Here is a 23012-nt window from a genome sequence, read left to right as displayed (position 1 = left end):
CCCCAAGGTTCCGAATCCTTAGACCTTCACCCTCCCGGAGGGAAGTGGAGAAGGAAGGGCGGTCGCCGAGGCCCCGCCCCGGGTCCTGCCTCCAACCTCCAGCGGAGCAGTGTGCCCCGGCAGCGCCTTCCGGGGATGTGCTGCAACGATGGGGAAGGCCGCCGGCGACGAGGCGTACTTCCAGAGGAGCAGTCTGTTCTGGCTCACCGTCATCACCCTCTCCTTTGGCTATTACACCGTAAGGGCAACGGCCTAGCGTAAGATCCGCGCCTGCGGGCGAGGAGAGTCCGCGCAGGCACATTCCGGCTCTCAGGCGCTTTGAGCCAAGTGAAAGGGGTGCAGGCCGACAAGAAGACGCAGGCGCACTCCTCTGCCCCTGCCCGTCGCCGGGGCTCGAGGTCCTGAGAAACCGGCTATTCAGGCTTTCCCTCTATGGGGGCGGGGACGGCTTCCCACCCCATGACTCAGCGTCTAGCTCTTTCAAGATGGTGGTGGCGAAGTCAGAGGGCAGCAGAGCTGCTACGGCCTATTTCCGTACGTCCAGAGCCTTGCCCTCGCTGGTCACGGTCGTGGGGCTGGGATATTTTGCGGTGAGGTATAGGGCGGGACGGGGCATCTATTTTGGCCTGCCAGGCCCTCGTACAGCGGGCCGGGGCGGGGGGGGGAGGGGGACGGGGAAGCTGTGGAAGGGAGGTCTTGCGCTTGCGTGCCCGGTGGTTGCCTAGGTTACTGGCGTAAGCGGAAGTTAGGTTGGCTCTTTGGACGGTTTCTGCTTTAAGAGTGTTCATGCCTTTGCGTCCTCGCACATCCACGGTTGCTAGACTAAATTGAGTGTGAGGAGAGCTGACGGAGGGGGAATCCAAGTTGGCAGACTCCCGTAGGCCTGCGAAGTCAGGATAGGGCTTCCGACGCAGAATGCTTGCGGCAGTTAGAATTGCTTGGAAAATGGGAATAGACCTAAGGGATGGGTAGGATAGTTGTTAAGAAGGGATAGAAAGGATAAAAATGTATGGCATAGATATGGAATCAAGAAGACTGAGGATCTCTACTAGAAGAGGAGCGACTTTTGTCTTGAGTTCCTTTAAAGGATAATGGGATAGATGCCTGGAAAAGTAGGTTGTGGACTAAGTTGGTATAATTTTGAAGGAAGGCAAAGCTATTTGGATATTGCTCAGGAGATTGTGGTGATTGGGGATTAGAAGTGTGTTTGTCCATGTGTGTGGTGATGAATTGAAATTAGTCTTTGGGTGGTGAACATGATGTAAGCTACACAGAAATCGAAATATATGACGATGTACGCTTGAAATTTATATAATGTTATAAATCAGTGTTACTGCAATAAAAAAAGAAAAGGAAAAAAGTAAAAGAAGTGTGTTTGTCGTGTCCACAGTGTTGATTATTGACGAATCTGACCACCTTTGTCCTGATTTCCCCATACGTAAAATGGAGGTATTGAACTGAAAACTCTTGAAGGTGCATTTCTGTTCTGTGATTCTGCATCTCTGACTAGTTAGAATACAGATGGAGGAAAGCTTTGGGGACTTCAAATTGGGATATTTTGGAACTGGCAGGTGCTGCTCCTTCTAGTCCCCTTGCTTTTGGAGGATGCAGTGATTTTTCATGCTTTATTTATATTTTGGATGTGTAACAACATGATAGGAGAGGCAGTACTGCTCCTGGCTGAGATCTGAATGGGACAATAAATTTTGGGCCTGTTGGCACATAATTGTTCTCAGAAAAGCCTAAGCTGGCAGAGATTACAACACAGAGACTGAGGGAAAGCTGATGAGATTACAAAAAGCTTATGTGATTAAGTAGTTGCTATTAGCACTTCACAAACCTGATCTCACTTATTTTCCAACTTTGTGCAGGATCATTCCCAATTTTAGAGGTAGAAAAAGTGAAAGAAGAGAAAGGGATTTTAAATTAAACTGGGGTTTCGGGGGCCGGCCCGGTGGCATAGTGGTTAAGTTAGTGCCCTCCACTTGGCAGCCTAGAAGTTCTCTGGCCCAGATCCCAGGCGAGGACCTACACACCACTCATCAGCGATGCTGTGGCAGCATACCATATACAAAGTAGAGGACGATTGGCATGGATGTTAGCTCAGTGCCAGTCTTCCTCAAGCACAAAGGAAGATTGACGACAGATTTGAACTCAGGGCCAATCTTCCTCACCAAAAAAACCCACAGGCGTTTGGCTCAAGGCATGGTTTCTGCAGTAAAAAAGCTAGCCAGGGCACATAAACTCTTAAAATGTGTTAATAAACTGTATAAAATAATGTTTTTGGTGGAATTCATTAAGAAGTCATCCAACTTGGACATTGAGTCTGATAACCATATAGTTTCCTGAGCATAAATCTCCCACTAGAATAGTGTTTAGAAAATAGAAGTAGAGAGTGGAAGCCCAGGTGACTTAATTCAGAGTTTCTTTGGTCTATAGTTGTTCTTGTGGAATCAGAATTATTTCCTAGCCTCTCTCAAAAGGGAACATTTGCTGATTTAAGTGACCTAATAGGTATTGTGTGCCTCTGGTTCTTTTTCAGTGGGTTGTCTTCTGGCCTCAGAGTATTCCTTATCAGAACCTAGGGCCCCTGGGCCCCTTCACTCAGTACTTGGTGGACCATCATCACGCCCTCCTGCGTAATGGGTAAGGACAGCTGCGGAAATGGGGTGTGGACACTGCAGCTCCGGTCTCACTGTACGCCAGGAAGGCCTGCAGTTGCCTTTAGATATTTAAGAGTAGTGCTAGTTCACATTAAAGCACCTTTCTTTTTGAGGTTTCTGTGATAACCATCACCTTAAACTAGGCTGACTTTTGTTTCAGGTATTGGCTTGCCTGGCTGATTCACGTGGGAGAGTCCTTGTGTGCCGTGGTATTATGCAAGTAAGTGTTTTTAATAGGTCTTTGTCGCTTTTCTCTTGGTATCTAAGTTGAGAGTAGCCACATTTAAATAATTCATGCATTTGTAGGCTGAGAGCACTCTCAGGGTAGAGTTGAATCCCCACACCTAATACTGAGCCTAGCTTAGAGGGAGTATTCAGTAAACATTTAATTAATGAATTCATTTCATTTGTGTTAGCTAATCAATTATTTCATTACTTAATTTGATGATTTTTGTATTTTTTTTTAAATTCTCTGTATAGCCCCAACTAGAACAAAAGATTAGGAGGCTACCTTCTAGTTTGAAGAGGGGCTAAATTATTGACTTAGGCTGATGATGCCCCATTCTAGTTTCACAACAGAATCACCTGACGAGCTTTTTCAAAATGCTTATGTCTACATATCTGGTTTCCAGACCCAGAGATCCTAACCTGGTAGGCCTGACTTCGGGCATGAGAATTTGTTATTTTTTCAAGCTTCGCAGATAATTCTGGGTTGCAATGCAAGTTAAAAGCCCCTTGACTAAACCCTACTCAACAGATGTCAGTGTAAGTCAATACTATGTGACAGTAATAGAAAAGATTCTCTTTACATTTGTACTTATGTAAGCATATACAGAAAGTATAATGTAATGAAAGAGATGGCTATAGTAATGCCAGACTGCTTTGCAGTTAACTTTGTTTCTGGTCAAGATTAACTGCCACCTGTGTTATTGTTGTATTACCTCTAAAAGTGGAAAATAAGATACTTTATTACCACTACTTTTTAATAATAGAAATAATATTTATTGGGTGCACCCTATGCCAGACACCACTAAGTGCTTTAAATAGATTATCTTCTGGTTTATTAAACAAGCTGGAGTTTTTGGGAGAGGAGCAGAAAGAAACTTTATTTTTTCTCACTCCTCTCCAAGTAAACTCATTCTGTGGATTATTTTCTGCCTCCCTCCCAGCCCTGCATGAAATCAGAAGCAGCACTATAGATTTTCCAGTCACTATCTGATATTATCCAGTCTAGTACAGTCTATTTATTAAAACTATAAACTTTTATCTAATTCAAAATAGCTCTTCTCATCCAGCTGGGGATCAAGAGCCTGTTGTGGGGAAAACAGTGTAGTTAGTGCCTTCTCTTATTCCACCTTTTTGCCATATTCACTAGCAACAGCTGCTTGTGCCCGTTGGGCTGGTAGGAGCAGTTAGGGGAAACAGGGCACAGTGTGCCTTGTGATCAGCAGTGAGGTGCTGTGGATGTTGCATACCCAGTGTTGGCTCTTTCTCTCCAGAGGGTCCCTGGTGGATCTTTGAAAAACCACCCATCACTGGGGATCTCCTTTGTGCAGTTCCCACGACGATTCCTTCAGGTGCCTCCTCCAGCATGCCAGTCACAGTTTCCTCTCAGGAACTATGATTAGGGGGGAATTTCCCTTTTATTGAGAATTTTTCTGCCGTTCAGTTAGGTCTTTAGGCCCACCCATTGCCAGCGCCCTTCCACAAGATCTGTATGGCTCACGATAATAGCTTCCTTATCCCTCCAGTGGGATAAAATCTGCAAGTGCATGCGGTTCCCAGTGCATGCACTTTAATTGCCTACCAGCCTTTAATCTTTTGAATCAAATATAAATCCCTTCCCCCAAATTGCAGGGGACTTGTGTCAAGCTCTCCAGTTGGTTCTATTGAAGCTGTTCTTTGGGCTTGATTTGTGATAGGAAATGCCACAGCACTAGCACCTCTTTCCACTGGCCTCTTCAGCCTCTCGGTGAAACCTCAGCTTGGAGGTGTGTGGTCCAGCCACACTGACACTGTCCACTGACAGTGTTGGAGTACTTGACACCTATTTTGTCGTTGGCATTTGAAACCTGTAATGAAAACAGAAAGAATCAAATTTAACATCCTGCCATGCCGTTCTTTGAAGGGTGGAGGGAGAACAGGCATAGAGAGGTTAGGTCACCACTATTTTGTTCTTGAAATCATTTGTTTATGGTCTAACATGTTGCAGTGTATCATTGGTCACTATAAATCAGAATAAATATTCCTTCTGAATAATGAATTAATGAGCAAGTGTAAGTGAATGAATCAATATATGAAGACATGCAGGACATTTGTGTAGGACAGTTGGTGAATTCCTTTTAACCAGAGATAAGATTGGACTCTATGTTCTACTTTATAGACACCATAATATGTGTACATATAAATATAAACTCTTTCATAACTTTTTTCTTGTGTCGTACATGCCTATTTTTCCATGTCTAGACCTATAAATTTACTTTATTCATTTTATTAGTGCATAGTATTCTATTCTATGTATATGCCTTAATGTATTTAACAAATCTCCCTCATGATGGACTTTTAAGTCTCTGGTTTTTTTACTGTTATAAATAGTACTGCATAAACATAAATGTCTCATACATCCCGGCCCACTTTGGTATATCATTTTTTTATTGTTTGGTGGTAGAATGTATGAATATAGTCGATTTTTATCTGTTGACCTTACACCCAGTGACCTTGCTAAATTCACTTATTAATTATAATAGTTCATCTATAGATTCTTTTTAATTTTCTAGGTACACAATTGTGTCCAGAAGTAAAGACAGTTTTATTTCTTCTTTTCAATTTTATATACCTTTTATTCCTGTTTCTTCCCTTATTGCCCTGCCCACTACCTCCAGCACAGTGTTGACCAGAAGTGGTGATAGTAGGCATCCTTGCCTTGTTCCTGATCAAAGGGAAAGCTTGCAACATTTTGCATCATGTTTTTGTAGAATTATGTAGATTTCTTCTATCAGAATGAAGACGTTCTATTCCATTTCTATGTTTGCTGAGAACTTGTGTTAAGAATGGATGTGGAAATTTATCAAATGCTTCTTCTGCTTTTATTAAGATGATCATGTGATTTTTCCCCTTTAATCTGTTAGTGTGGAAAATTATATCATTTTTACATAGATTGTTTTTAAATTTTGTTTTAAATTAAAATTCATCCACATGAGACTTAATTATATACAAATGAGACTGTAGCAAGCCATTTACTTCTTTTGGGATATTTTCTTTTAAGCTTTGTTTTAAGCCGTTTGGTTTGAATGACTGTACAAACAGGTGTTTATTATTACTATGTGCCAGGCCCTTTACTAAGCACTTTGTTTATATTATCTTATAAATCATCTCAAAACTTTGGTGAGATAAATACATTATTCCTGTTTTTCAGACAAGGAAACTGATTCTGAGAGAGAGTGAGTGACTTGCCCAAGGTCACAGCTGGTAATTGGCCAGTTACATCTGGTCTATCTTCAAAACACTTGCTCTGAAGCCATATCAGTGCTTTTTGACCCTATCCCCTCATCAGAATCACGTGGGAAGCAGTTCTATAACACCATGCCCTAGGCAGTAGCCAGACTGCTTCTCAGGGAAGAGTGAGTGTACCCTCCTAAATGCACAAGAAAAATGAAAATAAATGAACTAAGTATTCAAGTTAAGAAGCTGGAGGAAAATGGCAAAATAAACCCAGTGAAAGTCGGTAGAAGGAATAAGTTTTTTAAAAAATAGAAGATAATAACTCCTATGAAACCACAACATTAAAATTCTGGTGGTTAAACTTTTCTTTTTCTTTTTTTAGGTCTAAAGGCATCACAGATGGTCGAGCTCAACTACTCTGGTTCTTACAGACGTTCCTCTTTGGGATAGCATCTCTCTCCATCTTGATTGCTTACAGACCAAAACACCAAAAACAAACTTAAAGAAGATATCCAAAAGCTTTCTCTTCCCTTTGATATTCAACCCCACCTTTTTTAAGGGGTGCTGTGTTTTTCTCAAACTTTCTACTTTCTAGAAAGTTAAGACCCTCTAGTTATTCATTATTCTTTCATACATTCTGGTTGAGCTTGAGCAGATAATAGGAAAAGACTTTAACTTTCCAATTCTGCAGACTGACCTGTTTGGCAGAGGACTTCTAGCTACCTTCTTGAGGTCCTTGGCTGTGTTGGTGCTCTCCCTATCGTCTGGTTTAAGCCAGGCACTAAATTTGCCTGTTGGCATACCTTTGCTCCCACCTTCTGATTAAAACACCTTACCCTTACCAGCACCATCTTTGTTCTCCTTTCGCACAATCTTTTCCACCTTTCTGGAACAAGATAGAGTGATACTTCCACAACACATCAATTCCACATGCTTTACTAGGCACCTGTGAATCAAGATCTTATTCTTGCAAACTTCTATTTCTCACACAACCAAGAAAGATAAGGAAAATAAACAAGTGCCTGGAATGGGGCAGGCTGAGCGATTACATAGAGGCAAAGAGGACCTGCTGAGAACCAGGAGGAGAGGACTGGGGAATGCCTTCCTGATCCTTCCAGCCAGAAGTGATCCTGGCCGCCACATGGCCCCACGGAGACAGTGCTCTGTAGTGTGCAGGGGTCTAATGGCCACCACTAGATTGCTCCTTCAAGTCAGGACCACATCTTAGACAGCTTTATTTTTCTTTTAGCACCTGTCCCGTTGCCTTGCACACAGGTATTCTGTCAGTGTTTATTGAACAAAGGAGGGAAACTCTGATTTCACTTTCCACTTGTTGAGTATCATTCCAATTTGTGTGTGAAAAGTTTAGAACCCATTCAGTGCACCCTCAAAGAAAAGCACAGGACTGCTTTTGACTGTAGTCTCACCATTCTGTGGGTCCCCTGATAGGAAACCTGTGTCTTTCGCACTTTCCTATTCTGGGTCACTTTCTCCAGGCTCTCTAGATGTCTCCCTCCAGCTCTGGCTTACTCAAATACAAACATTCCTTTTCTAAAGATTCTAGCCCATGGCTTATCCAGCTAGTTACTACTACTCCTATTCACCTGGTTGTACCTTATGACTGACTGGTAGGGGCAGGAGGGTCATTGACTGTGTCCCCTGACCCTGGTAGAATGACTCTGTCACCTCTAGAAGCCATTAGGGCTTCTTTCCTGGAGGACTACCTTCTTGTTCTCTAGGCACTAGACCTTATTTTCCTTCCATGATACAGTAGGGCATATTATTTGTTTTAAGCAAGCATTTGTCAGAAACAGCCCTTTCCTCCAAAGAAAGGCCCCAAGTAAAAGCACAACAACAAAAGATTACGGACTAATGAATTGTTTCTGGTGGAGATCAATTTCTGCAAATTAATGTCGGTCTTTCCCTCTGTTTCTCTTATGATTAAGGGGTTGCTTTTTGGTAAAGAAAAAGATTTTTGATCATAGAGTTAAACATCATGGAACTCCAACCCAGATTTTTTAGAAGCAATGGTCCTCTTCAAAGAGAAATAATGAGGATAATATTAATGGTGCCACAAACAATATGGCAGATTAGTGAGCGAAATGGACTAACTTGAATAAAATGCTGTGAATTTCTTCAGAAATGTTTCTCCAATCAAATGCTTTTTTTGTATGTCAGGTTTGATAGATTGTCACATGCTTGATTGTACTTTTTCTCAAATAGGCTCTATTATGGAACTGTTTGTACAGTTCAGGGATTTTTTTTCACTGGTAAGAAATACAGATGCCCTAGTTGTAGGGCGTATGTTCCTCATTATGTTTACAGAGACGCCATAGCGCATTTGACTCCTCCATGCACTGAGTCATGGGTGGACGTGAGTGTCTCCTTTCATTGTAGGATTGTCCTCTTGTTTTATGTTTCACTCAGCATTTGATACAGTCTACACACCAAGTGAGAGTAGTATTCTTTTTTTAAGTGCCAAAAGTATAAAATCCTCTAATCCTGTTTGGAGTATTATGGCTTAGAGCAAAAAAGGATCTTAGTGAGCAAATGGTGCAGGTCATTCATTTTATAGACCCATAAACTGCATCCCATCAAGGTGAGGTAACAACACCACACAAAAATAATTGAGTGTCCTGTTCTCCCCTGCCTCAGCAGAGGAGCTTAGAAGTAAGTCTGTGAAGCAAAAAATAAACAGAAAAATGGTGACATCTTGGCTTTGTGTTGCAGTCATAGTAGTGACATGGGAGAAACATCTTTATGTTGAATTTGGATGAGAAAAGGCCAGAGGCTCTTGGTGGAAGCAACTATGGAGGGCAAACAAACTAAACTTTTCTTACCCACCCCCTACCCCGACCCCGAAATATCAAAAGCATGTATAGTTTTGGTAGGACAAAAAAGAAAGAACCAATTAGGAAAAATAAAAAAAGAGAGAATGACCTCACAACCTAGTAACAGGCCAGATTTATAAACTATTTCCTGCATTCAACATGTTATGACTTCATGCAATCCAATATAAACATTTTATAAGTCATGGTTTTAAAACAAGTCTTGAGTTTAAGAGGTTATACTCCAGATGTGTAAAGAGGTTCTTTGGCAAAACAACTTGCTATCTGAGAGCCCTTATGTGTTTACATATAGGCTCTGAAAACAGAGAAGTTAGAGAACCTGCCATTGAGGTTAGAGAACAGAGTGCAATCTCATTGTTATCTTTGCATGGGCCCTTGCTGGAGCCTTGTTAATTAAAGCTCTTAGTTTAGCAACCTGGCTTGTAAATATTTATCCTTCCCTTTCTTATCAGCACAGACCAAAAAATGCTAGTAGGACAGCTGAGTAACATATTGTTAAGTCTTTGAGACCCTTCTCTCTACAAGACTCCTTGACCACATCAAATTGGAAATTTTGGTTTCCCTTTCATCAAGGTTGGACAATGAGAGTGTATAATTATCATTTCACATTTCTCTTTATGAAGAGGAGATCTATACTGATTTCACAGTGGACATTTGAAAGTCCTATTTTAAATACTGTGTTTGCAATTTCTATCAACAAACATTTAAGATGGCTCCTAACCTTTTGTAATAGGTTTGAGTATACCCATTGCCTCATTTCTGTTTGTAGTAAGTCATAAAGTTGGATTAGGGAAAATACCTTTGGCATACTAATACTGTTCAGGGAAATAATCGTGAAAGAACTTTTACTTTTCTCTTGTACCAACACGTTGCACAGGATGTTGCTAGTAAATAAAAATTACTCAATAAAAATTGCCACTCTTGACATTGCTGTAAATGAAAGAGAAATGGCATCTATAGTATAAAGCAGTGAAGTGTTCCTTAAACCTCAAGCATGTAGGGCCCACTCATAACTTTAGTCATGTCTACACTGCACCTGAATTCACTTTTTAAAAAACCTTCCTAAGCAAGAATAACTGAAATGCCAGGCTTGGTTTGTTCATTATATATTCCTCTAATACATATGAGAAGAGAATAAAGCATAATTATTACCTAAAATCACCATGCATACTAATGATATGTTCAGCACGCTACTAGTAATTAGAAAGTATCACAGTACTCACTGAGACTGAAGTGCGGAGTTTAACCTGGCTCTAACTACAGGATTTTTGTCACCGTCCTGGACCTCAGTTTAAACTCATCATTAAAAAGAATATAAGTAATTTTACATTGTGGCTGGGGTGAAAATAGAATGGTAAATTTAAATGAAATCATCTAGGTAAAGCAACTTTTTACACTATAACGCATTAAACAAGAGTATAGTTTTATTGGAAGGCTGGCTGAGGATGCATCCTGCACTTCTTAAACTTGACCATGCAAATGCATCACGTGAGATCTTGTGAAAGTGCAGATTCTGATTCAGTGAGTGTAGAGCATGTCCAAGTTTTCACATGTCTAGTAGGCTCCCTGGTCGTGTTAAAGCTGCTGATCTGCAGATCACTTTGAATAGCAAGATTTTTAGAGAAAATTTAGAACTAGAAATAAAACAATTCAACTCTGATTTCATGAGGCTTTGGGTTGATTTCTATGCATGCCAACATGTTTTTGTAAGAAAAACAGCTAAACACCCTCACTGGGAGCTCAGCACTTGGAGTCCTGACATAATCAGCAAAGAGCACTGTTGCAGTGCTAAAAATGCTGATGAAATTAGCCAATTGGCATGTCTGCATACTCCCCCTCCTTGAGGATAAAAGTTTGGAATTGAGGCCTTTTGAAAATAAAAAACCCAATACTTTTCAAACATTTTGTTCTAGACACTGACATAAAATATGCAAAACCCACAACAATTCTGTGAGGTAACAGTTATGCCCATTTTATAGTTGAAGACCCTGAGGGGATCTCTGCTCAGATGGCTCACTAGCTCAGGCCACTGACTGCGTCTTCCAAGATCAACCCTGAAAAAACAGTCAACGCACAAGAGAAGCATGGATTCCTAAAACCGAGGAAAAATTAGGGAATCTCCCCTAGACAAGACTACTAGAATTGGTGTGGAGTGGGGAGGGGTGGCCGTGGCCTTGGGCAGCAGGGAGAACTAGCTTGGAGGAGAACTTTTTACCTTCCGTTTCTGTCTCTCCCTCAAGTTGCCTTAAGACAGACAGTCATCTCTCTCCGACCCTTCAGCACAGAAGTAGGTAATAACAGTGCCCATGGCAGTGTCTGTCAATATTAGCAACACAAAACCCTCACTGGGAGACAGGGGAAAGTTCATGAAAATAGACACAGGCATTCACTCCACCATGCTCCCAACCAAATCACCAGGATTGTGGATTATGTTGTTATTTCTTCCTAAAGGTTTAAAAGAGAAAATCTCAGGCAGAAGACTGACTGGTGGAATGGCGTCAGTTTTCATGAAGGGTTCTGTGGTTCCTGGATTCTCATCTTTAAATCTCTGATTCCAATATATAGTTAAGGCCAATTCTAATTGGCTTTAACCCTCCCCCAATGCATAGTAGCAGGCATGCTAGTTGATGCCTGAAGGGAAAATGAGCTCACAAACCAAATAACCAGACAGCTAAGGATGACACATATACACCGAGCCACACATACCATCTGAAACAAAAACTCTGGAACAGAAAGACCTGGAATCTAAAGATGTTCCTTAAGTAGGAGACAAGGCATTATTAAAAGAAGATATTAGCAACATGAAATAAGAACAAGAAATCATAAAAAAGAAGTAAGTGAAAATATTAGACATGAAAAATAAAATAGTTGAAATAAAAACATCTAATAAGTGAAAACAGAGTAAGTGAAATAGAATGAATATAGTTGAAGAAAGAATTTGTGGACACAAGATTGTGGAAGTCTCACAGTAGGAAAACACAAAAAATATAAAATATGAAAGAAAAGCTTAGAAATGTGGATGATAAATATAGAAATACCAATGCCTGGGCAATAGTTCCAAATGTAGAGAAAAGTAAAAATGCAGCAGAGAAGATATTTGAGGAAATAGTGGAGATAAATTTCCGCTAAATAACCTTATTCGAAAGGGCTCATAAAGGGGCAGAGAACAGAGATCAGGAAAAATCCATTCCTAGGAATAACAATAAAATTTGAGAATAATGACAAAGAGAAAAGTCTAAAAGCTTCCAGAGAGAAAGAGCAGATCACCTCCAAAGAAATGACAATGAGATGGATATCAAACAGCTACATTGGATGCTAGAAGACAGTGGAATAGTAGTTTAAAAATATTGAGGAAAAATAACTTTGTAGAATTTTATATTCAGCCAAATTATCGTTCAAATAGGAGAAAGTCATAGAAAATTCCCTGTATCCAAGGGCACAGAATGTTTGCCACACAAAGACCCACATTGAAAACACCTTTGAATGAAGTCCTTAAATAATGAAAAAAGTCAGGCAGTGCTGCAAGAGATATGGGGGAGGAAAGGGGAGAGAGTCATGAAAGAAAAATAAAAGGAGATAATGTTTTCAAAATAACCCCAAATTTAAATTATATATGTTCTAGAAAATTTCCATGATAGCATGTGTGTGTGCATGTGTGTATGGGGGAGGGAGGCAGTAGGATGAGTTAACTGGGCATGAGGGTAAGTTGAAACTGACAAGTAGAAATGGCAAGCAATAGGATATATTGGAATATATGAGGAAGTCATTTGGTCTAAACCTAATTCGGCCTGACTTTGAGTTTCCAAAAAGGCCTGACATGGCGATTGAGCATGCATCGTATATCTGCTTTAAACATTTCCTATGGCAAGAACAAATGGCCTTAAGATAAAGGTGCAACTTCCCCCCACATTGGCATTTCCTTAAGGACAAGCATCTTTCCTTAGGCTAGGAACTGACTGCTGCGCCTGCCTGTGACCATCCAGCTTATCTGTGACCACCCAGCTCGAGACAACAGACCTGCCACCCTGCTGTGTCCATCAATCGCTGTGCTGACTGAGCAGTCTCACAACTATTGTAAAAGGGACATTTCAGTCATATGTGAAACATCCTCTTTGGGGGTATATAACCACTCTGCACACCCCACTTCACGGTCCTCACATTTTAGCTCAGAATAAACTCTCTCCCAAATTTTCATTTATAGATTGGTTATGGATTATTTTCATCCACTAAACAGTTGCCGCCTTAGGAGGAAATATAGATACTAATAAATTTTAAAAAGCAATCAGGATGAACAAACATGAAGTGATGAATTAGGTGTGTGAAAGATGACGTGAGTGGAGCCATATTAAAACAGAGCCAGAGCAGCCATTTCAGAGGAATTGCCTTGCAACACTTGTTTTCTTTATCTTCCAAACTAGACCAAACCACCAACATTCCAAGAAGTGAGTAAGGACAAGAATATCCTGTTTGTAAGGACTGATGAAACTGGATTTTGCTGATGACCAATCATTAACCAAACAAGTCTGGCCTTTTGCCTGATGATCATACCGCAAGCCAATCTCTGAAGTACAAAGCTAGCCTTACCTTATCTAGCACAAATGAACTCTTCTTTAATACAGCTCCTCTCATCCTCCCTTTTCCCCATAAAAACCCTAAGCCCCTCTCCTGTAATTAGGACAGTATTTGGGTTTCTACCTGAATCTGTGCTCCTTGAATTGCAATTCTTTGATCCCAAAATAAACATCTCACTGCCTCTCATTTCGGCTCTTTATTTTTAGGTTAACAGGCGCAACTGCCAAAAGAACAAAAATAGGATATGTAATTGTTTTTATTTGAAAATTTTCAAACATTCAGAAAAGTCACAGAGAAGAGGTTAGAGGACATCCACATACCCTTCACCTCCCAGGTTCACCAGTTAACATTTTGCCACATTTGCCTTATCACTCTCTTTTTCTCTCTCCCTATATAACTTTTTCTTTTTTCCCCCAAATCATTTGAGAGCAGTTGCTGGCACCATGACACTTCATCTTCAGTGTGCATCTCCTAAGAACACAGGTGTTGTGTTACACAACCCCCACATAAGTATTACACTCAGGACATTTAACATTATCTTATACAGTTCAGATTCAAATTTCTCCCATTGTGCTGATAATGTCTTTAGAAGCCTTTGGACTGCAGTAGTGGGGAAGTCCAGGATCCCATCCAGGATCACACACAGCATTTAGTGATCAAGTCTCTTTGGTTTCCTTTAATCTAGAAGGGTTCCCTTGCCTTTTTTGTTTTGGTTTTTACCTTTAATTACTGACATTTTTTAAAAGCCCAGGCCATTTATGTTGCAGAATGGCCCTCAATTTTGTCTGCTTCCTCATGATCAGACTGAAGTTAAACACACTAGGAGTAGAGCCAGATGACGCTATGTCCTTTTCAGTGCATCACATCAAGAGCCACGATGTTTGTCCCATTATTAATGATCCTAAATTTCATCACTTGGTAAGCTGGTGTTCAACAGTTTTCTCCACTTTAAAGGTATCTCCTGAGGCCGGCCCCGGGGCCCAGTGGTTAAGTTCGCGAGCTCCGCTGCAGGCAGCCCAGCGTTTCGTCAGTTCGAATCCTGGGCGCAGACATGGCACCGCTCCTCGAGCCACTCTGAGGCAGCGTCCCACGTGCCACAAACTAGAAGGACCCACAACTAAGAAGATACAACTATATACCGGGGAGCTTTGGGGAGAAAAAGGAAAAAAAAAGGATATTGAAAAAAATATTACAGATATCTCCCCTCCCTTTGAATTAATAAGAGATCCGAGGAGTTATACTACAATACCACATGACCACATGTTCCCCACCAATTGTTGAAGCATCCATTGATGATTCTTGTCTCAAACAATTTTTACCACGATGTTTGTAAACTGGTGATTTTCCTATTTCTATCACTTCTTCTACATTTATCAGTTGGCATTTTTCTGCATAGAAGAGTTTTCTTCCTTCTCCTATTTTCATTTATTGGTTTGTTTAGTATTGAAGGTATCATTATGAACTTATGAATTCTTTTTTATTCAATGTGTTATAAATTGTTTCTAAGTTCATTTATTTTGCTGCTAAAATTTGGCCAGTGGGAGCCCCTTCAAGGTGATTTCTGCGTTCTTTTGAAATGCTCTCATCAGTTTTTTAGTATTTTCAACAAGCTGTAATTTTTCTATGCTAGGCCTAGAATCAGCCTATTCTCCAAGCAGTTTGGCTTTCTTGCATTGAAGAAAGGTGTTTAGAAACCAAGATCTGGTTTGTTTCTTGCTGCCAAGGGTGTCCTTGCTTTAGAACCATTCAGTGGACAGAGCTAAGGACATAGATTTTTTTTTTTTTAATCATGAATTCATACTGATACCTTGTAATTCCAATTCTTTGCAACAGGGTTTTTCCTTTCCTTGTGTCTCCTCCCACAAGGAGAACTCTAGTTCAAATATCAATGTATTTACTTAATCACTCAGTCCTACAACACACACAAAATAGTTTTAGAATAGCTGACTTGTCAGCCAATATTCCTACGAAGAACAAACTTTCTTGGCAGTCCTTTTGATCCGTACAATGTATGTCATAGGAGTTATATTTTTGCCTCCTTGTGAATATGCCATAGTTGGTGTTCAGTTAGGTTTTAAGTTCATTTGCTAATTTGTATTCAATTTTCGGGTTTCCTTTTTCCCCATCCTTGTTAATGTTCTTATGTTCTTTAATATATAAGACATCAATAGGGTTCAAAAGGCAAAACTATATAAGAAGTATAATTGAAGAAGTCTCATTCCCTCCTCTATCTCTTCCAGCCCAATCCTACCCACTCTCTATAGGTAACTGTAGGAGGAAAAGCTAAAAATAAAATCTCTTGCCAACCCAGAAATCCTTTCCACAAATGGAGAAAAGAAAGAAAGCAGTTTTATTATTTAATAAGCACTAAACCAGACTATGATGTGCCTCCCAGGCAATCTTCTAACAAGATTGCAAAGACAGAAAGAAATCTCACCCTTCTAGATAGGCAAGCAGATAAGATCCATTACATACATGTTCTCAAGATAAATGATAACTAGTTTTCACGTAAGGGGACATGACAGCACCAGTTGCTGTACATTTTTTCATAGTTCTTCCTAAATTCACCTAGTAAGTAGGGTGACCATCTGTATTACCTTCATCCTAAGGAAAGATAAAATTTCTCTCTCTAATGACAAGCAGGTAGCTACAGCTTGGTGCAAGGCAGTAGGCTCAATTCTCACGGTGTCAAGGTGATAGGGCCACTGTCTCCCTGGATATTTACATTTCTAAGCAATAGCTCCCAAGCCTTTAAGAAAACATTCCTGGGTGGTAACATCATCAAGAGGCTTATTTAGCTTTTACATAAGGTTTATATACATATCAAAGAGATGGGGAAAGGACTCATAAATATAGTTTACTCATAAATACAGTCATAAATACAATTACATTGTTATATATTATATATTTATTATATTATACATTCATAAATGCAATTACATGTTATATATATAGTTACATATTGTATATTTACTATATTAATTATACACTCATAAATACAGTTTCTCAAGGAAATGCTCCAAGAAAAGAGAAAGAGGAAAAGATCTCCTTCCCTTTGGGCAAGAGGGAAAATTCAATCTTATTTTTATTTACACTTATGTAACAAATATCATTAATTCCCAGTTTATCATTTCTGTGTGTAATTTTTCGAATAAAAGTAAAGACATATAAATATTATTATTTCACTTTTTTCCTAGGTGTCAAGTCTTGTAATAGATGCCCACCATGGAGTACATTCCCCAGACAAAATGGGCAAAAGTTCTTTCACAACACACCTGCTGTGCTATTTCAGGTGCCTTGGGGCCAGCCCCATGACCAAGTGATTAAGTTTGTGCGCCCCACTTCAGCTGCCCCAGGTTTTACTGGTTCGGATCCTGGGCACAGACATGGCACTGCTTATCAAGCCATGCTGAGGTGGCGTCCCACCTAGCAGAGCCAGAAGGACCTACAACTAGAATATACAACAATGTACTTGGGGGCTCTAGGGCAAAGAAGAAGAAAAAAAGAAGATTGGCACCAGATGTTAGCTCAGGTGCCAATCTTCAAAAAAAAATAAAAAATATATATTTCAGGTGCCCATCTCTGGGATAGTGGTATATCACGTTAAGAACCAAAGTTTGAAGAACTTCCCACTTTCTAACTCTCTAGAGGCCTCTAAAAATCTCTGTGAACTGGAATTATTCACCCTGATACAACCTCAGAAACCCTGAGTTGAATTAATTTACCTTACCTTTCCTGTTACTGGAAGATGAAATCACCCAAAAAAGACAAGATCTGATAAAGACAAAGCTCCCTAAGAGGGAATCTTGCAAGAAGTTTACTTCCAGAGGGAAAAGTAACAGCATAGCAACCCTCTGAGAGAACTGATAAATAACAAGCCGCAATTCAATCTTTTGTTGTTATTGTCGTAGTTTCCACTTAAGAGCAAAAAGGCTGCAGGATGTAGTAGAACAAGGTCCTGGCCTTTTGAGTGACACTGTGTTCAAATTGTTACCCACTGCTTACTAGCTCCATCACCTTGGGTAAATGTCATCCTCTCTTTGAGTCTCAGCAACTACTCTCCTCTTGTTTTGTTTGCTTCCTTTTATCCCCCTTCCACTACAGTCCCCCCTCCCAGGCAACAATTCCAATGTGTTTGCTGTGCATGTATTCTTGCACAATGTACATTGTTGTTTTGTGAGCATGTATTTTTAATTTACATGAATAATATTTTGATATATATGACTTAAAGACCCAATCATGTTGCAATATGTCAATTGCTACTAAACTTTGGCATCTTGAAAAGGATTCCAAGGACAGTGTGAGTTTGGTAACTTAATCTGATTTTCATTTAATTCTTGACAATTTGCCAACAAGAGCTGAGTTGTCCACATTCCATGCTGCTCCCTTGGAGGGGGAAAAACATCTGTCTCTAAGACAGTATGAGAGCCAACTGGAACCCACGAGGTTTATGAACAAGACAGATAACAATAGAAAAAGAAAGTCCAGGCTGGCCAACTAGCATAGCTAATCTTGGACACCTCCACAAATCTATCTTAATTTTGCTCTACTTAGCCAGAATTGCATCAAACTACACAGGATATGAGATGAAACCATGTTTGTGGTTCACTTGTAATCAGAATGCTGGAAGGGACTGCAGAAATCTTAAGATAAACACCCCACACACATACACACCTCTTTACACTGGGAGAAACTGAGCACCTACAAATGAACGTAACCACCAATGTCACACAGCCAGTGTGGTGGCAGACCTAGGTCCCCACCTCCTCAATATTTCACCAAGCTCCCTCTCAGTAGGGACACAAAACATCCAAAGTAATGTTCTCCACAGCATGCTTCACCTCCCAAATATCTTGTAAATATTATCCAAGAATGATGCATTAAGAGTAAGAATAGTTTCCATCGTTGTTAGCTGCCATAAGCCCCTACATCCAGTTCATGTTGCTGGCACCTGCCTTTGACACTGTATCCATAGCAATGCACAAATATTGTAAACACTCTGCAGACTAGGGGTTTTTTTGCCAGGGTTAATCGTGAAGCAATAATACGTTGCACATGTACACAGAATTGGGGTATTTACAGCATTTATGAAGCTTTAACATCTGCACAGCCAGTTTGCCAGGCTTGTGTTGTGGGTATTACAAAGTATTTCCTAGGAAACAGAAAATAAATATATTATGAAATTTCAATTTTCAACATGTCAGTAGTGTTGTACTGGCATCCTGTCACACCTGTTGCAAAACACACTGTTGGCCAGAGGCAGGAACTCCTTATGAAATCCCATTACATCCTTTGAATCTGCAGGAATCCCACAGAATGACTTCTATGTTAATGAAAAGAACAAACCTTAACTGAATACTCACTGTGTGCCAGGCATTATGATTAGAGCCTTGCTTGCATCTTTTCATTTAATCCTCACCTTAACCCCTAGGAGGTGGGCACTGCCATTCTATTTTCCCAATTTAAAAATTGAGGCCTAATGAAATTAAGTAGCTTGTTAACAATCAGAGCTAGTGAGTGGTAGAACCAGGAATCAAACCTGTATCCCTGTGACTCTAAAGCCTGTGTTTGTAACGTGTATTCATGGCCTATTGGTTGTAAATTACAGATGTGACCATAGTATAAAATCATTCCCTGGATTCAATATATTCACAATGAAATACATTGCTCTGTGAAATAGGTATTTAAAACAGACTCCACCATCTAATTCCCTTTATAGAAATTATTCCATTTCTACTTCAAGCAAGGGATTCATTTGAAATGCCTCTTTGAAATGGCATCTATTAAGAAAAGACATTTCCATTTGAACACGAGTCTGAGCAAGGACTGTCCAGAGCAGCCCCCTCTGAAGCCACTGAGGAACTGTGCAGCAGAGACTCAGGCCGGGAAAAGATCCCAGTGATGCCTTCTGATTTCTCACCACAACTAGTTAATTCAAGAGCCATTTGCAACAATATGGATGGACCTTGAGGGTATTATGTTAAGCAAAATAAGCCAGACAGAGAAAGACGAATACTGCATGAATTCACTCACATGTGGAAGATAAACACACACACGGACAAGGAGAACAGATTAGTGGTTACCAGACAGGAAGGGAGTGGGTGGAGGGTGAAGGGGTACGGGGGCTCATATGTATGGTGATGGATAAAACCCAGACTATCCGTGGTAAACACAGTGCAATCTATACAGAAACTGACATACAATAATGTATACCTGAAATTTGCATAATGTTATAAGCCAATATGACCTCAATAAAATAACTTTTTTCAAAAAAGGAGGAGGGGCCAGCTCAGGAACACAGAGCTGGCCATGCTGCCCTCTCTGTGAGGCATCATCCAAGGTCGTGTCAGCAGCACAGAGGGCTTCTGGGGGTGGGCAGGGCCAGGCCCCTCTCCTGAGCATGTACATATGCCATCCTTCCATAGTCACTGTGGGGAAGAGAGCTCCAAGCAATTCAGCTGTAACTCTTTCTCCAGACTAGGTGGAGCAGGTTAGTAAACGGATATCAGCCTTCAGGGGGCCTGTGAGCCCGAGACCAGGCATCTTCAAGCGGGGTCAAGGTGGAGGTTAAGGGGCCACTGGGATTAGAGAAGGCTGGGCTTAGCCCAGGAGCAGAGTAGAGTTGAATCAGCCCTGTGACTGTGGGGTGGAGGAGGAGGATTGTCTTACAGAATGTAGCAAGGAGAATTTGGCCTTCATCACTTAGAAGTTCTAAAATGGAGGTTCTCATCATGGGTTCCACGGATGGGTCAGTGAACCTTCAATATTGTCTGGGATTAGGACTGGCCAGGTGGCATAGTGGTTAAGTTTGGCACTCCACTTTGGTAGCCCGTGGTTCGCAGGTTTGGATCCTGGGTGTGGACCTACACACCACTCATCAAACCATGCTGTGGCCACGTCCCACATACAAAATAGAGGAAGATGGACGCAGATGTTAGCTCAGGGACCATCTTCCTCACCAAAAAAAAAAAAGTGTGTGTGTGTGTGTGTGTGTATATATATATATATATATATATATTTATATATATATAATCTGGGATCCAAAGAGGCCCCGCAAACAGACAGCCTGGGGCCTCCAGGAACTGTTCTTTGGGGAGTGTGGGGGGCGTTGGTGGATGCAGTACCAAGGCTCTCAGATGCATTAAGGAAAATGGACTTAGTGAGCAAGAGCAGAAGGCAGAAGAGGGTAGCAGCTGCCACTTAACTAGCCATGCAATCTTGAGCAAATCATTCCACCTCTTGAACTTGGGTTTCCTCATGAGGCAGTTACACTTGATGATTTATAAGTTTCCAGCTTTAAAATTCCAAAAAATTCCAGAAGCACTATCTACTAGTGATAGACAATTTACTGGGAGAAGTAGTGAGTTCCCTGTCACTGGAAGTGGGACGCCTGCCACAGCATGGCTTGCCAAGTGGTGCCATATCTGCACCCGGGATCCGAACTGGTGAACCCCGGGCCACTGAGAAGCGGAACGTACGCACTTAACCGCTGTGCCACCGGGCCAGCCCCTACAAACTACATTTATACCTGTGTCAGAAACACGCAAACCCACTCCCCCATTTAAGCTTTACAACATACAAATTTCTCAATATATTTTAAGTTTTTAAGAAATAAAATCTGCAGACTGGTAGGAACACTTTAGAATTCTCCATTCATCTACCCTGTAGTCCTAGGGAATTAAGTTAAAAGCAAAATTGTTCCAGGGCAAAGATACTTGCATAGGCCTTTTTTTTCTTTGTTTCTTTGTTCCTTCTTAGTCAAGTTCAGTGGTTTTCAAATTTGTGCTGCAACATTCTCAATTTAATTGTGATTTGAACGGTGTCCAAGGACTATGTAACTTTAGGCCATACTCAGGGCTCAAGGCACAGTCTGGAGCATGTTCACACTTAAGAGCAAGCTTTGGAGTCCAGGGTGACCTCGGGCAGGTTTCTTATCCATTCTCAATCCCTTTTCTAAAATGGAAGTGATGACAGGGGCTCCTTCACAGAAAATGTTTGAAAGGGGAATTCGTGACCCCTGGGCCTCTCCACCCTGCTCTCTGGCACCCACTACACTTCTCACTTCACCCTCAGCTGTAGTTAGAACTAGTCATCAGCATCATCTCCCATTGGCATCGTGGTCACCTTCACATTCAGGGACTGTGCCTTGTGCTGCAAAGCTGAGTCCCAAAGCCCTGTTCACTTTCTCGCTGGACCAGGGACACTCAGAGTTTAGGAGGCAGTGCCAAGCCCCTCCTGCTCCTTATGCTCAATACATTTTCTATGCGTCTCCCCAGCTGGGCCTCCTCTGCTCACCTATTCTCCCTCTAAGTCCTGCTTCCTCATCGGCTCCCCTCTCCACTTCATTGCTGCTAACCTACTGCCTAAACCTGGGCAAGGCCCTTTCTGTGGGCCTCAATTTCCTTTTCTGGACAAAGATGAGCTTGGCTGCAACAAGAATTACTGTTACTGCTATCACAAATGTATCCTGTGCTTGCTGTGAAACACCAAATAGTTCAACAATGAGAAATGTCTAACATGAAGTTCCCCATTATCCCAGTACCCTCACTCTCAACCTAACCCTTGTGTAGAAAAGCAATTACACTTTAGCAGTTGAATGTGCACTTTTCTAGATATCGGCTATATATATAAAAATAGGTATGAATGAAAGAGTGTATAATATACATGCATACATACTCATAGACATACTTTTGTTTATGAATGGGATTGTATTACACACACTCTTCTGCAACTTGCTTCCTTTATTCAATGATAAGTCTAGCAAGTAATTTCCTGCTGGTATACATAGATATAGTTCATTCATTTTAACATCTGCTTAGTATACCACATACCATTTTTATACACTTGTTTCATTATGTATGGAGTAGATTCTTGGAAGGGAAATTGCAAAGTCAAAGGGCATCACATTGAAAATTATTGTAGACATTGGCAAATGGCCCTCCACAAAGGCTGTACAAACTTACATTCCTACCAACAGTACATGAGACTTAGATCATGGAAAGGTGGAGCAGTCAGGAGAACCAAATTTGAGGTGATAGGTCAGTAGTAGAGCCTGAAAGGAGGAACCTCAGCCCAGAGGACTGGGAGAAAGTCTACTTCTGCAGGCTGAGGATGGGCAGAATAGAGAGCACCCCAGGGTCGCTCACAGTGACATAGTATTGGTTACTTAAGAACCCAAGGTGGGAGGATGCTTCATGCTATTGGGAAGAGAGAACCAGGACCTTTACCTCAATTCTATCACAGGAGGATCACAGCCCTTTGGTTCTTAATCTCTTTTGGATTATGGACCTCTTTTAGGATTTGATAATCCTAAATCCCTGAGTGTGCACACATACTCACACAAATGCACCTGCAATTTTGCGTATAATTTTGAAGAGCTAACTGAAAATCTCAGAGTATTAGACATCATGTACAAAGCCTGGACTAGCCTTCTGAAGGATGAGATACCATGTAGTCATTCTATTCCTCCCAAACAAGGCCATCAAAA

General features: G+C 40.9%; 1 protein-coding gene and 1 long non-coding RNA gene across 5 annotated transcripts in view; one reads left to right on the top strand and one right to left on the bottom strand.

Moving 5' to 3' along the window:
* Positions 1 to 105: 105 nt before the first annotated feature.
* TMEM254 (transmembrane protein 254) lies at positions 106 to 8247 on the top strand. 3 transcript variants are annotated; one of them, XM_070491402.1, is made up of 4 exons: positions 106 to 238; positions 2543 to 2646; positions 2824 to 2883; positions 6487 to 8247. In XM_070491402.1, the coding sequence occupies exons 1-4, from the start codon at positions 149 to 151 to the stop codon at positions 6605 to 6607; spliced, it is 375 nt and encodes a 124-aa protein (XP_070347503.1). In that variant the 5' UTR covers positions 106 to 148; the 3' UTR covers positions 6608 to 8247. The 3 variants fall into 3 exon arrangements, with proteins under 3 accessions (XP_070347503.1, XP_070347509.1, XP_070347494.1); XM_070491408.1 differs by lacking the exon at positions 106 to 238 and adding an exon at positions 396 to 534; XM_070491393.1 differs by lacking the exon at positions 106 to 238 and adding an exon at positions 457 to 590.
* The window catches only part of LOC139041166 (uncharacterized), a 38571-nt gene continuing 19201 nt past the window's right edge, over positions 3643 to 23012 (bottom strand). Inside the window, exon 3 of one of the 2 annotated variants that reach the window (XR_011495975.1) lies at positions 3643 to 4735. This is a non-coding gene — a long non-coding RNA (uncharacterized lncRNA). Of the gene's footprint in view, positions 4736 to 13765; positions 14672 to 23012 lie in introns of those variants that run through there. The other variant, XR_011495976.1, reaches the window with a different exon arrangement.

This window comes from Equus asinus, chromosome 2, assembly GCF_041296235.1.
Source record: "Equus asinus isolate D_3611 breed Donkey chromosome 2, EquAss-T2T_v2, whole genome shotgun sequence".
NCBI lineage: Eukaryota > Metazoa > Chordata > Mammalia > Perissodactyla > Equidae > Equus > Equus asinus.
This window is presented reverse-complemented; position numbering and strand designations above follow the sequence as displayed.

Bases quoted from the DNA above. Each gene is read 5' to 3' on its own strand.
- TMEM254 (XM_070491393.1), top strand. From the start codon at position 486: ATGGTGGTGGCGAAGTCAGAGGGCAGCAGAGCTGCTACGGCCTATTTC. The intron at 591-2,542 runs GTGAGGTATAGG...GTTCTTTTTCAG, and splicing joins TGGGGCTGGGATATTTTGCG to TGGGTTGTCTTCTGGCCTCA. The intron at 2,647-2,823 runs GTAAGGACAGCT...CTTTTGTTTCAG, and splicing joins CACGCCCTCCTGCGTAATGG to GTATTGGCTTGCCTGGCTGA.